The 14104-nt window shown below is 47.0% G+C and overlaps 1 protein-coding gene across 1 annotated transcript; it reads right to left on the reverse strand.

Annotated features, from left to right (window-relative positions):
* Nucleotides 1-2273: 2273 nt before the first annotated feature.
* On the reverse strand, nucleotides 2274-13404 carry SDE2 (SDE2 telomere maintenance homolog). Its single transcript, XM_045983514.1, has 7 exons — nucleotides 13226-13404; nucleotides 8366-8483; nucleotides 6742-6853; nucleotides 6256-6425; nucleotides 5401-5515; nucleotides 3060-3573; nucleotides 2274-2608 (listed from the first exon to the last, which is right to left on the reverse strand). The coding sequence occupies exons 1-7, from the start codon at nucleotides 13343-13345 to the stop codon at nucleotides 2387-2389; spliced, it is 1371 nt and encodes a 456-aa protein (XP_045839470.1). The 5' UTR covers nucleotides 13346-13404; the 3' UTR covers nucleotides 2274-2386.
* Nucleotides 13405-14104: the final 700 nt, after the last annotated feature.

A 14104-nucleotide genomic window follows, 5' to 3' on the forward strand; every position in this document is an offset into this window, starting at 1 on the left:
CCAAGAATCCTCTAAACTTGACCATCAAGTAACAACCAGTTCAACCAAGGCGCCCTTGCTCTATGCCTGCACACAAAGGTATCCCTAACAGGCTAGAAATAAAAATGGGCTGCTCTGCCACTAACTTAATCTTTCTTGGGAGAGAGAGTAGCTTCATTCCAGGTTCAGACTCCTGAGCACATGAATGGGAAGCTTGTTCCTCTGAACTCCTGCGCGGTTCAAGTTAACCCCTGCGACACCAGTGTCCTGATTGTGCTGCTTTGCGTGCACATCAGGTATGATAAAGTAGAAATTGCAAAATGTTATAGGGCTTATAAGGACTATAGTTTTATATATATATAAAAACAAGACCATCAGTGACAGGGATGGTAAACAGATATATACAGTTGGAAGATTTCTACATTTTATGTGAATTTTATGGATATCATAACTCCTAGAGTGTCCACTAAAAAACTGGATAAACAGGATAGCTAAAAAGCCAATCAATTAAAATGTAGTTCTAAAACAAACTAATCCAAACAGATAAACAATACAACGGTGAACCTAAAACCTGACTCTACAGTAATCACAGCTTATGTGAATGAACAGGAATTAAAAGGTGGAGTCTGTCAGAACAGAGAGAAGCGTTAAGACCCAAGTTATACGCTGTGTATAGGAATCCCACTCACTTTAAGTAGAAAGACCAAGAGAGGCAGAAAGTGGGGTATTAGGCACACAGAACGCATTAGAAGGCTGGAGAAGCTCACATCAGATAAAACAGAATTGGACACAAAAGGTATTAGCAGAGATAAAGAGGGGAATTTCCTAACAATAAAATGGTCAGCTCATTAGGAGGATGTAACATAACCGAGTAACAGGCCCTCAGAATATGAAGCAGAATTGGAAACAGACAATTGCACAATCATAACAGAAGATTTTAACACCTCACAACACCTCACAGACACAAAAAGTCTGAAGACACAGATGATGTGAACAATAGCATTAATTACATAACCTAACTGGTATTAGAGAACAAATTCACCCATTTTGGAGTATGTATTCTTTTCTTTTTTTAAAATTTATTTATTTATTTTTGGAGTATGTATTCTTTTCAAGTGAATGTGGAACCTTCACCAAGACAGACCATACACATATGACGCATACTGGGTCATATGAAGAGTCTTTTTTTAAAAGATTTTATTTATTTGACAGACAGAGATCATAAGTAGGCAGAGAGAGGGGGGAAGGCAGGCTTCCAGCTAAGCCCAGAGCCCGATGCGGGGCTCAATCTCAAGATCATGACCTGAGGCAAAGGCAGAGGCTTTAACCCACTGAGCCACCCAGGAGCCCCTGTATGAGAAGTCTTGATAAAACTAAAAAGACTGAAATCATATTCTCTAACCTTGATGGAATGAAAGTGCCAATCTGTAACTATGAGATATTTAGGGAGCAAAACAGACACCTGCTAATTAGGCCATATGCTTCTAGATAATCAACCCATGGGTCAAAGAATTCACAAGGAAATTAGGAAATATTTACAACTGAATGATAATGAAAATACAACATATTAAATTTTGAAATGCAGCTCAAGTAGTACTTCAAAAAAAATATGTAACTTCAAACACTTCTACTAGAAAGAAGTCTAAAATCATGACCTATGGCCTCCCTTAAGCTACAGAAAAAAAAAGAGCAAAATGAATCCACACTAAATAGAAGGAAGCTAATGATAAAGAGCAGAAATTAACAAAACTGAAAAAGTTGAGAAAAATTAACAAAGCCAGAAGCTGGTTTTTGAAAATCAGATCAACAAAACCGACAAACCCTTGTGAGACTGGCTGGGGAAAGGCAAAGCAAACCACCAGCCCCAGGATGAAAAAGCAGCTACTAGCACAGCTCCCACAGATGTTAAAAGGGTAAGAGGGACTTCTAGGAATATCACATGTTCGGGATGTGGTATGGAATATATATTGTGTTCTTACAATGAAGCTATGGAAAATGTTATTAAAATCATGAGGAAAAAAATCTTGAGAGATATATTGAACGTACTATACTGTATTGATTGAAAAAAAAAATCCACACATAAGTATCGCTGTGCTTTCCTGACCTGTGATGTTCAAGGGTCAACTGCATAATTTACCTGAATAACACAAGATGGAACAGAAAATCTGAATGGTTCTATATTTATTAAACTAAATCTTTATAAAAAAACCATTCCACAAAGAACACCACAGGCCCAGATGATGTCACACATTAATTCTATAAATACAATAATGAAAAAAGAGGATGATCAGAACTGAGTTATTAAAAAGTCAGCTTTAATAGCGACGGGAATAATGGCCAGGAGTCAACATTCTACAGGTTACAAACGCCAGACTATGAAGAAACAGGAAACCAGCTCCGATAAAATTCATTTCTTCTTCCCCTTCGAAGGTTTGGCGAACAGAGCCGGGTCGATCTGGTCCCTCGCCAGGCCCCTGACAGAGAAGAGGCGAGCCGCGCGCTCCTGCAGAGTGCCCCCGCATTTAAGTCCCAGGGCCATGAGCTCACACTTGAGCTTGTCCAAACCCAGCGCCTCCAGCTCTGCTGCGGAGCCAAAGGCCAGCAAATCGAGAGTTTGCTGACCAGTATCCTGAGGGGGAAAAAGGAAAATATTCAAAACAGACCCTCCCAATCATGAGGGGCACCTGGGGGTGCTCAGTGGGTTAAGCATATGCCTTCGGCTCAGGTGACAATCCTGGGATCCTAGGATCAAGTGCCATGTCGGACTCCCTGCTCTGCAGGTAAATCACACCTGTTCAGTGCTCATACTGGACATCTACCCTAATTCAGATATTAAAATGTGATCAACATGCTTAAAACTCATAAAATATGGAACCACGGATGCCACCTAGTGGCAAAATGATACACATTCCTTGGGGGGGCTGCGGCGAGGTTCACCCTCATCTGTACTTCTGGTTGGGAAACAAACCTTCCCACTCAGCAGCTGATGGGGAAAGGCTCATTTTCATGGTAAGGACTTCCTGAGGAACTGTGGCCATCAAGCTGCCCTGGCTCTGGACGTGGACCCCCAAACTACTTACTGTGCTTCCTGATGGGCCTCCCTCGGGTCCGGCAGTGGGCACGCTTCCCCCGGTCTCTCCAGGTGTGGCCTCGGCGGCTCTGGCCCCATTAGCCACCTCCTCCGGCTCCAGCTCCAGCTCCTGGGTCAGTCCAGCCTCTGTGGCCTCCTCTTCTGTGGGCTCTTTGCCCTCTGCGCCCCCCTCCTCCTCCCGGCTTTCCTCTGTTTCTGTGGCTACTATCCTGTCCTCATACCCCTCAACAAACGTCTGTCCCGATGTGGCACACACAGCTGGGGAGACAGCATGCCCTGAGCCTGTCCCTGGGGCTGGCAGTGGCTCCGGGGACCGAAAGGCTGCGCTGGCCATGCCCGTCCCTAGATGGTGGTGGGGAGACCTGGCTGCTGGCTCTGCACCATCGAGGCCATTGTCTGCAGCGTGCAAGCTTGCGCCTGAAGTACTAGGACCTTCCTCCCGGTCATCATCCGAGGTCTCCGAGCTGGACTCCTCTGCCGTCTCCAGTCCTTCCATGCCCAACCTGCCGGGAACAGCAGAAAGGTTTAACACCGTTCCCGCTTCTCTGCCAGAAAGAGTTACTGTGTGTCCAGGGAACAGTGTCTGTCAGGGTCAAAGGATCTGCTCGCTTAAATGGACAGTAGCTAAGTTTCAGAGAAAGATCTTCAGAGGTATAAACCAAGAAGAAAAAATTCAATGAGCCTGGAACCAACCATCCCAAAGATCCAAGAGGAAATCCTCTTTAAAGCTGTGAATCTTTTTTTTTTCTTTCCAGATTTTATTTATTTGAGGGAGTGCACAAGTAGGGGGAGAGGCAGAGGGAGAAGCAGACACCCTGCTGAGCAGGGAGCCCGATGAAGAACTCGATCGCAGGACCCTGCGGTCACGACCTGAGCCTAAGGCAGACGCTTCACCGACTAAGCCACCCAGGTGTCCCTACAGATGTGAATCTTTTAAAACAAAATTGATTTTGCCTACAGCTTTTTTTCCTATCTTGTACAAATCTCAAATGGTTAGAAATGTAGATAAAATAACAGAGTTAAAAGAAAAACCTATGTTTTATTCATAATCCCCCCAAACTGGAAACTACGCAAACTATCAACAGAACAGAGAGACACAACAATACGTGGCAACAAAAGGGAACGAACCACTGATACACGTGACACCAGCCGTGGATTTCAAAAGCACTGTGCTAAGGGAGAGACTCCAGACACAGAGGGCTGCAGGACATTCTGGAAAAGACAGAACCATTGGAAAAAATGGTTTCTGCATCAGCACTTGCCTGGGACGGGGTAGGGGAACAGGAATTAACCACAAAGGGGCACACGGGCAATCTTTGGGGAAATGAAAACATTCTATATCTTGGTTAAGTGACTGTATTTCTCAAAACCCATAGACCTATTGAATGAAAAAGGATGAATTTTAGCGCATATAAAATGCACCTCAGGGGTGCCTGGGTGGCTCAGTGGTTAAGCCTCTGCTTTCAGCTCAGGTCATGATCTTGGGGTCCTGGGATCAAGCCCCGCATCAGGCTCTCTGCTCAGCGGGGAGCCTGCTCCCCCCTCTCTCTCTGCCTGCTGCTCTGCCTAGTTGTGATTTCTGTCAAATAAATAAATAAAATCTTAAAAACAAAAAAAACAAAACTGCACCTTAAAAAACCTGATTCAACCCCCCCACCACTTCCCCACACAATCCCACTACCTTCACTCACAAGAACACTTAATTCCTATTTCACAAAGAACACACAAGATTCTATGCTGGACTCACACAGTTATGTGATATTTAATTAATAATTCTCTTTCTGCCCCCAAAGCGGAGGCCAACGAGGAAGCAAGATGCGTCTGGACCTCACTTTCTAGAACCTGGCCCAGGGGAGTGAGCTTGCGCCGAGAGTACCAAGTGGGAAGGGTGGCAGCACCACCAGCCACCAGCGGGATGGACAAGACAAGGCATCCTTGTGTTCGTCAGCTACCAGTGCAGACCTGGCCACAGACCTCAGAAACAACTGTGAAAAACCACAGAGAAAACAGAACAATCTGGAAAGTATAGCTGGGGCTTCCACCTAGAATTTCTGAAAGTTAACTCTTTCAGCACCAAATAGTCATTCAAGCATAAAGTGATTCCTATGTGATCTTTCACTAAGGAAAACCTGTCCTTTAGCTCCCATTTCCAGCCCACAAGGCAGAAACCACGAGGAGCATGTGCATTGTGATTGCGTGGACCCCTGGGAACTAAGACCTACTGGAAAGCTCCAAGCTCCCAGCAAACCTTACTTTAAAGAAGGTTTATAGCAGACAGGCAAGAGGAAACGCTGTCCAGCCACACTGGGCTGAAAACAAAGCACACTTACCAGAAGCACTTCCTTTTCCCTGCACTGGCTCCTTGGTCTGTCTTCGCCGGCTTGGATCTTTTCCGACTCTCACTGATCTCAGCCGAGACCATCTTGCTGGAGGCAGCCTGCATACCTAACCAAAACGGTCCCAACTCAGTTATGCTCTCAGAAGTGGGTATAACTGAAGACATGATAAACAGCACAGGTGACAGAAGCAGCCGCACTGCAACCTAAAGCTCGAGTTTTTAAATTTGCTAACATTCCAAAATTTAACACGGCTCAAATGAGATACGACTCAAGTTTACACAGATTTAAGGTACTGAGCATTCTGGCTCTGGAACCAGGTTTGGAAAACAGCAACGGCCAATCTGCAGCTCTGAGACTGACGAGGGAGTCGCTGGCCCCCTGGGCCAGGATGACTCCATCTCCTGCCACTCGCCGCTTGTACAGCGTGATGTCATAACCCTCTGATTGAGAAGACTCCTTCTTATTCAGCTGAATGCACAAGAGCCCTAGCATCATACTTTGGGAGCTAAAAAACAATAATAAAAGTTACTCATTCTCATTAAAAAAAACACTAAAAAAAAAACGGGCCTAAAACTAGAAGTAAGTATGTTGACATCTAAACACTTGCTGAGGACGTGGCGTACCCACGAGCACAAGTGGTCTCACCTGGGGCCCGTGGCCCCCACAATTCAGGAGCCTAGTACCTCACATACTGTGTGTGTGCTCTTTTTTGTTTCTAGACTATAAGGCATACTGTTTATTACTATTTTTACTTTGAAAGATCCTATTTATTCTACAGAGCACGTGCACGTGTGAGCAGGGGGTGAAGCTGAGGGAGAGGGACAGGCAGACTCCCCTCACTCTCACCTTTGAGTACGGAGTCCTCCAGGCGCTCCGCCATCTCATGGCACTGTTGCTGGTATGCGGAGCTGGCGAAGCAGTGCCTGGGCTCTGCCAGCTTCCGCTGCAGCCGCTCCAGGCGCTTCTGCTCCTTCTCGGCCTCCCGCTCGGCCTGCTGTCGCACCCACTCGGCCATGCTAGGATGGGTGAAAGAGATGGGGCCTACTGGCCAGATCACACCCATGCCTGCTGATCCGTGAAGAGCCCCCACCCCAGCCAAATGCGCACGGTCCCTGGCCTGCTGTAATCCTCCCTCAGAAAGACAGGCCGGGCTCACCACCAGTACACTGGGAGGGAACCCCTAAAACCCAACGGGAGTTACTAAACAACAGAAAGAGCTAAGGCTGACAATGACCAGTGAGACCACTCATGCTTCAATTCCACGGCTGGATATACGTGGCATGTGGACAACCAACAGTGGCAGGAACGTGCATTGCCCAGCAGGCAGCTTACGCTTTCTCATGGTTGACATCCCGTAGCCTCCTCCCGCTGAGGTCCCGGCAAGCTTCTCGATTGGTTGTCTTCTCAATCTGAGCGCCAAGCGCTCGGAGCATAGATCCGAACCCTGAGCAAATATGTTTGGAAAAAGCAGGTTAAAAAGAGTTCCAGGATGGATAAATGCCAAATCTGTGAAAATGCTATTATAACCAAAGATTAAAAATAATCTCTTTGGGGCACCTGGGTAGCTCAGTCGGTTAAGCATCCAACTCATCTCTTTCTCCCTCTGCCCTTCCCTGTGCTTGCACTCTCTCTAAAATAAATACATTCTTTAAAACCAAAACAAAAACCAAACTGCACTCTTTTTTTTTTTTTTTAAAGAAAAGGACATCAAGATTCTGTCCAGGCATCAAAGATAAAAATACTGATAAACCTGATTTAACCTCATGCCTTTCGCCCTCCCTCTTGTATTTCTGAAATACTGTATCTGCACTGGAATTTTTTTTTTCAAGATTTTATTTTTTTGAGAGAGAGCACAAATGGGGGGTGGGAGGGCAGAGGGGGAGGGAAGAACCGACTCCGCACTGGGCAGGGAGCCCAATGCAGGGCTGGATCCCAGAACCCTGGTATCATGACTTGAGCCAAAGACAGACGCTTATCTGACTGAGCCCCACAGGCACCCCTCACTGGGGTATTTTAGAGGGGCTTTACCCAGAGCCACAGATCCCAAGATTCCCAAATTAATAACTTAAAAATTTTTATGGTGAGATTTTGCAGTGAGTTTCAAAGGAAATTTTTAAGGTGTCCCCGGCTAATATGATAAACTTCATTCTTATTGACACGATTTCAAACAGCAGGATGATTATAGTATGAGATGCCAGCTAGCTCTCTGAAAACCAAACCAAATCACTGAGGATTTTGAGAGAGCTTCAGGATGACATGCCAGCACATTGGGAAAAATACCCAGAACTGCCCATATTCCATTTTTCCTTTCAGTTTCTCTTCTCTATTCTTAGATGTGTTCATACAAAGACCCAAATCTACCCCTTCTGTAAGCGGCTATATTCCACAGGCTGACTTTAGTCCTCCCTCAGAACAATAATGACCAGACAAAATCTTGCTAAAAAACATGAGTGGGCGCCTGGGTGACTCAGTCGTTAAGCATCTGCCTTCGGCTCAGGTCACAATCTCAGGGTGCTGGGATCAAGCCTGGCATTGGGCTCCCTGCTCAGCAGGGAGTCTGCTTCTCCCTCTGCCACTCCCCCTACTTGTGTTCCCTCTCTCGCTGTGTTTCTCTCTGTCAAATAAATAAATAAATAAATAAATAGCTAGCAGAAGGAGATTTAACTGTTTTAACACTCTTTCTTCAGCAAATTGGACAGAATAATGATTGTCTCTCTTTATCCAATCTCCCTCAAAGTTTTGGAATCTAATTGCCTAAGAGCTATCCTGCTGGTAAGGGTAGAAATTATAATCAGACAATATATTCCTCAAAAATAATAAAAGAGAAAATACTCAAAACTAGGAAACTGAATAAAGGATTTCATAAGGCAAAACAAAACTGGCACACACCAGGGGCCTGCGCCGGGCTAGAGACTGCAGTTGTGACACACGGAAGCAGCCAACAGGTGCGTCCTACCTCCTTTTCCACCACGGAGCCTGGGTTCCAGACTATACACAGCACCATGCCTCACTCCGTCACTGGAGTCCACGAGGGATCCATCGCACTTCACGAAGAAGCATTCCTCTGGGACACCCTAGAGACAAGTTTGGGGTTTTAAAATGAGACAACGGAAGTTTCCTGCAGGAAAGGGCCTAGCGCATTTTGTTTTTATTACTCAGGTTATAAGCACACAGCGTGTGTTCCATTAGTATTTGCTGAACTGAAAATCCAAAGGAAAAAAGTCACTTCCTAGGATTTATTCGGGGTATGACTTTTTCCTAACACCTCATCACAATATGTACAAGAACTTGTCTTTTGGGTGAAAGAAAGAACCGCTCTCTTCTTTGATGGGAAATCAGAGTCAAGGTGGAAAACTAAATGGGGCTCGGATCCAGTAACTCTGCAAGGGCCTTTTACTCTTGACTTTTTTTTTTGACAGTTGATATCAAGTTGCACAGGTTCAAAAGTGACAATACACGTTCTGAAAAGTGTAGATAAGGACAAGCAAGAAGAGGGAAGGAGATGCCAGTATGGTCTGCCTACACCTACATAAGTGGGAACAGACAGAGGGCCAGCTGGTCTTTTCTGCGCATGTCTCCAAGTTACAGCAGAAGTCCAAGTACCCCCAAACCCACTCTGTAGATTTCAAGACTTTTCAGAGCAAGCGATGAAGAGAAAATATAAAAGGAGATGCACAAACCAACAGGAAGGAAAAATGCATGACTGGTATCTTCCCGAAGTGGACAGAATGAACGTTGGTTCCGGACCACATCCACAGCCGCTTCAGTGGGACCTGTCTGTTCCTTCAACAAGTATTAATCAAGTCCCTCCCATCTGCCAGGTACTTTCAAGTGTGGATACTGTAGTGAATCCTACCTCACAGAGCTTACGTTCTAGCGGGAAAAGTCAGAGAACGAACAAATGGATGTTATATGACCACCCTGGCAACAAACAGGCTAAAGGGGACAGCGCGCGTTGGACGGCCACACCAGTCATCTATCTAACACACACAGTCAAGAAAAGCCTCTCTGGTCAAGTACCATTTTAGCAGAGAATGAAGGAAAGGAAGAGAACAAGCCAGTGGCAATCTGGGGGCAGAGCATTCCGGAGGCAAAGGTGGGCAGCAGGAATAAGCCCAGAGTATGCGTGGAACAGCAGCACGGCCAGCAAGGCTGGAAGACGTCTGCCGAAGGGGATGGGGAAGGCCGTAAAAGCCCCTGTAAGAATGTCGGGTTTTGGGGGCGCCTGGGTGGCTCAGTGGGTTAAGCCGCTGCCTTCGGCTCAGGTCATGATCTCAGGGTCCTGGGATCGAGTCCCGCATCAGGCTCTCTGCTCAGCAGGGAGCCTGCTTTCCTCTCTCTCTCTGCCTGCCTCTCTATCTACTTGTGATCTCTCTCTGTCAAATAAATAAATAAAATCTTAAAAAAAAAAAAAAAAAAAAGAATGTCGGGTTTCGCTCTGAATAAAGCCACTGCAGGGCTTCGAACAGGTTGAGAGCGGAGTTATAGTCCAAAAGGATCACTCTAGCTGTGAAACTGGAAATAAGACTGGAGAAGCAGAGACATCAGCGACACAGCTAGGTGAGCAATGAAGGCCATTTGTCTCCCGGGTAGTGGCAGCAGGGGATGAGAAACGGGGGGACGGGGAGTTCCCCCTAAGGCTCTGGAGGCGGACAGTGAGAGCCATAGAGCAATGAGAGAGGAGTCTAAACATTTGGCTTGACTAACAGGAAACAGCTGCCATCTGTTAATAGTGAAAAGCACGTCTGGGGGAGAGCACCAGTCTCATTTTGGACATATCGGTTTGAAAGGACTAACAGCCACATAGAGATGCTGAGGAACCCAGAGATCATCCTGGGATCGAGCCCCGCATCGGGCTCTTTGCTCAGCAGGGAGCCTGCTTCCTCCTTGCTCTCTGCCTGCTGTCTGCCTACTTGTGATCTCTGTCAAATGGATGAAAAAAATCTTAAAAAAAAAAAAAAGAGAGAGGAGGTCGGAGAGTCACGTAGGAGAGTGAGCGCAATGAACTCGGCACGGCTTCCCAAGCCTTTTCACACAATGGTGTACAGAAAGCACATCCAGTGACACGGGGAAATAAGCAAAGCTGCTGAGGCACCCCTAGATTCTGCCCCACGCTGAAGGGCTGCAGGAATCAGGATTCTCAGCAGTCCTCCACCACAGGGTAAGCCCACAGGGAAGCACAACCCTGTAATAGCAGGACAGAGGAGCAAAGGAGCTCAGGTTATATGCAGTGATGTGATTATAGGAAAGACTACCTTTGTAAAATGCTGTCCACTTTTAACAGTTGTACAGATTAAATGAGGTGTGCAATATACCTTGTATTTGCTCTATGTTTATGAATGAAAAGCCACTTTAGTTTCTCTTAATATTTTCTGGATCTAGTGGGTATGTGTTTCTAAATATCTAAATAACTTTAAAAGACATTAATGTGAAGGCAGAAGGATTATATACATCGTACTTCATTTCCAAACACAACTGCTTGTTAAACAAGACAACTTATCAACAAAATTGCATCTTCTACTTAAGATTATCATTAATCCCTAGTAGGTCGGGATACCTGGGTGGCTCAGTTGGTTAAGCCACTGCCTTTGGCTCGGGTCATGATCCCAGAGTTCTGGGATCAAGTCCCGCATGGGGCTCCTTGCTCAGTGGGGAGCCTGCTCCTCCCTCTGCCTGCTCTGCCTGATGCTCCCCATTTGTGCGCTCACTCTCTGACAAATAAATAAAATCTTAAAAAAAAAAAAATCACTGGTAGGAAAAAAGGACAAAGGAAATTTAGAATCAATTTAAGGGTCTTTTGACCATCTGTGTTTTATAAAGTACTTCAAGCACAAAATATTGTGTGTCTTAGGCCAATTGGCCCAAAGCAATCAGAGACAAATGTGTAATTCACCAAAGTCAAATGGTCAAATGTATTGACTGCAACGGTGTTGGGGGGTGGTGGGGACTGCACAAAAGAGGAAAAAACAATTATTATAGGATGTGGTGCAAAGGTGGAGTTTAGATGAAATTTAAACGAAAATGTTCTGAGAGGCTCAAAACAGCAGAGTTGTGCATAAAGGGGGCAACATCGGGTCTAGACTGTGAAGTAGATTGGATCCAGACCCCCATTTCCTTGGAAACCACAGAGTTAAGATAAACACAGAATGCTATATTCGGAAACTCCTAATCCGAAGGTCTGCACCTGGGATGGAAATCATGAGTGCTTTCTCTATATCAAAGCAACTTCAGAGTCTCAAGGCAAGAGTGGGATGCTTCATTCTCACTGATAAAATTTCAAACAGCAAAGTGTCTTGTAGTCTATAATTTTGGAGATCAAGGTTTCTTAGTGAATCAGAAAGCAGCAGACTTCCAAGGGAGTCATTATGACATTTTACAACTGTACCATGTCCTCGGGAAAAATACTGTTTCCTATTAACTCTGCAGCTGGCTTTATCTGCGTCTGTTATCCTAGCCTGAAGAACAGCAGGACAGATTTTGACTTTTTCAGTGGACACGAACACTGACCTCATCCTGTGTCCAAATAATTTTGTTTCAGAAAGTACAGATGTGAACTTGAGCTATTTTAATTTCTCCCAGTATCTCTTCGAATGACCTTTAAAAAGTTTCTTGCTTCTGTTCACATATGTTATGGTCCTACTTCTTGAGGACCTGACAGAATCATCCATTTATATTTCTTCCTTCCTATTTAAAATTATTTTTTCTAATACTCTCATAATTAAGATCCTACTTTTCCAGTCATTTTGGATCAACTGTCATGAGATAAGGATTATTTTTAGACATATTAAAATCCATCTATTTTGTAAGATATTTCCCCACCTAGAGGATCAAAAACAGTTCTGACAGTTTTTAGACTTGACTGGAATGTATGTAGAAAGACAAATGGAGAGAATAAAAAACCACAGTATTTGCAAAGACACGTTGCTTTTTCATGGAACCGGTCCAAATAAAGATTTGGTTTGGACTGCAGTGTTAACATGTATGAAGCCTATAAATAACGAGGAAAAAACAGCCTAGGGAAACACAGATGAAGTGAGGTTATAAAGAAAAACAAACTACTAGATCAAGGGCCAAAATTAAAATTAGACTCGGAGAGACCACCAAATTATTTAGATAACCGGTTTAGATTATTTAGATAACAGGTTTAATGTCTCAGCTGGGAGAAGCTCGCTTTCTTGACAATTCCGTAAATCACACATGTATGTGCGTGACAATTTTTCAAAAATATGCACGGACAAATGTGACCATCGGAGGATCAATGAAAAATCTAAACGACAGACCCCAAGAACCCACGCCCTCCACAAGACACGTGTGTGAGTGCTCAGCCCCGAGCAGAGACCAGATGAACCCATCGCCCTGCTCAACAATCCTCTGGCCTTGGTCAGGATATGAAAATACTCCTCTACGTTGGAGCTGATGGGGCTGTGCCGTGGACAATACGCCCATCACCGAACCAGGATGAATGCAAGGGAAACCTAAAGAAATGCGCCCTAAAGTCATCTGGACCAACTGCCTCATTTGAGCACGAAGAAACAACGCCAAGGGTTTCTGTTCGTCTACACTGGGGGCGAGACTGAGCGCCTGTGAACCGAGGGGTTGTTCCCCCCTCTGTAGGGACACAAAACCACCGCCACCCCAAAACAAAAACAAAGCAAGTCCTCAGTAGCAGTCTGAAGCACCTTAAAGCTGGGGAGCCCTCAGTCTCAAAAACTGAAAACCCTAAGGAAGAGACGCGCTCCGACCCGCCCTCTCCCCACCCAATCCTGCCCCCTTCCGCCTTCCCGTCACCCTTCCTTCCAGGAAGCGCGAAGCTCACCCGATCGTGGCAGTGCCGGCGGATCAAATCTCGTACGGAACACCGGGCCGACGCACACCGCACCGCCTCGCACCCGAAGCCCGGGCCACGAACCCACACCAGCGGCGAAGCCTCCGCCATTTCAGCGAGCTCCCGGACCTCCAGGTACCGGGGACAGGGCGACGCCGCTTGCCCGGCGCGTCTCGATGGCGTCACGGGGCGTTCTGCGCCCCGCCCCCACATCCTCCGCTCGCCCCGCCCCTCCCCTGGGCCAGTCACGTGAACCGGGCCCGGCGCCGCGCAGAGCAGCGCGGGCGGGGGAGGGAGGGGAACAGGAAGGGCCTGGAGGAGGCCGATAAGGCCGCCCTCGGCTAGGGCGAGGCGTTGCTAGGAGACGTTGCTAGGGCGGGGCTCGGGGGACTACGTATAAAAGGCTGGCGCGGGGTCAAGCCGCCAGCCTTCTGGCCGCGAGCGATAAGGCGCAGGCGAGGCGTCGCCGAGCCGCCGCCCAGCGGGCTACAACTGAGTACCCAGCGCGCTGTGGCTATTTTTGGGTCGCGGGGAGCCAGGGCGGGAGGAGGCGTTGCAGTCCTGGAAGCGGTGGGGGCGGTCTCTTCGGTCACGGAGGGCCCCCTCCCCTCTCCTCTCCTCCCCTCCCCAGGGGCCCGGGAGCGGCGGCGGGGGCTCGCCGGTGGCCAGGCGCACTCCTCCTCGGTCTTTGCCGGCCGCGCGCCGTGCCTTCTTCCTTCGTCGCGCTGGCGCCGTGGGTAGGATGCTTGGGGCGCAGGACCATCGGGGGGCCGGCCCGCAGCCCCCACCCTCGCAGGAAGGTCCCTGGGCCGGGGAAGCCCACGGAGGCCCCGAGGTCACTTCGCTGTGGCGGCAGGAGCACGACTGGCG

This window comes from Meles meles, chromosome 17 (assembly GCF_922984935.1).
Source record: "Meles meles chromosome 17, mMelMel3.1 paternal haplotype, whole genome shotgun sequence".
Lineage (NCBI taxonomy): Eukaryota > Metazoa > Chordata > Mammalia > Carnivora > Mustelidae > Meles > Meles meles.

Coding starts and splice junctions, on each gene's coding strand:
- SDE2 (XM_045983514.1), bottom strand. CDS start 13,345: ATGGCGGAGGCTTCGCCGCTGGTGTGGGTTCGTGGCCCGGGCTTCGGG. Junction 6,426..6,741: donor GATGTCAACCATGAGAAAGC/GTAAGCTGCCTG, acceptor CACCCATCCTAG/CATGGCCGAGTGGGTGCGAC. Junction 2,609..3,059: donor GAGGCCCATCAGGAAGCACA/GTAAGTAGTTTG, acceptor TTTCCCCCTCAG/GATACTGGTCAGCAAACTCT.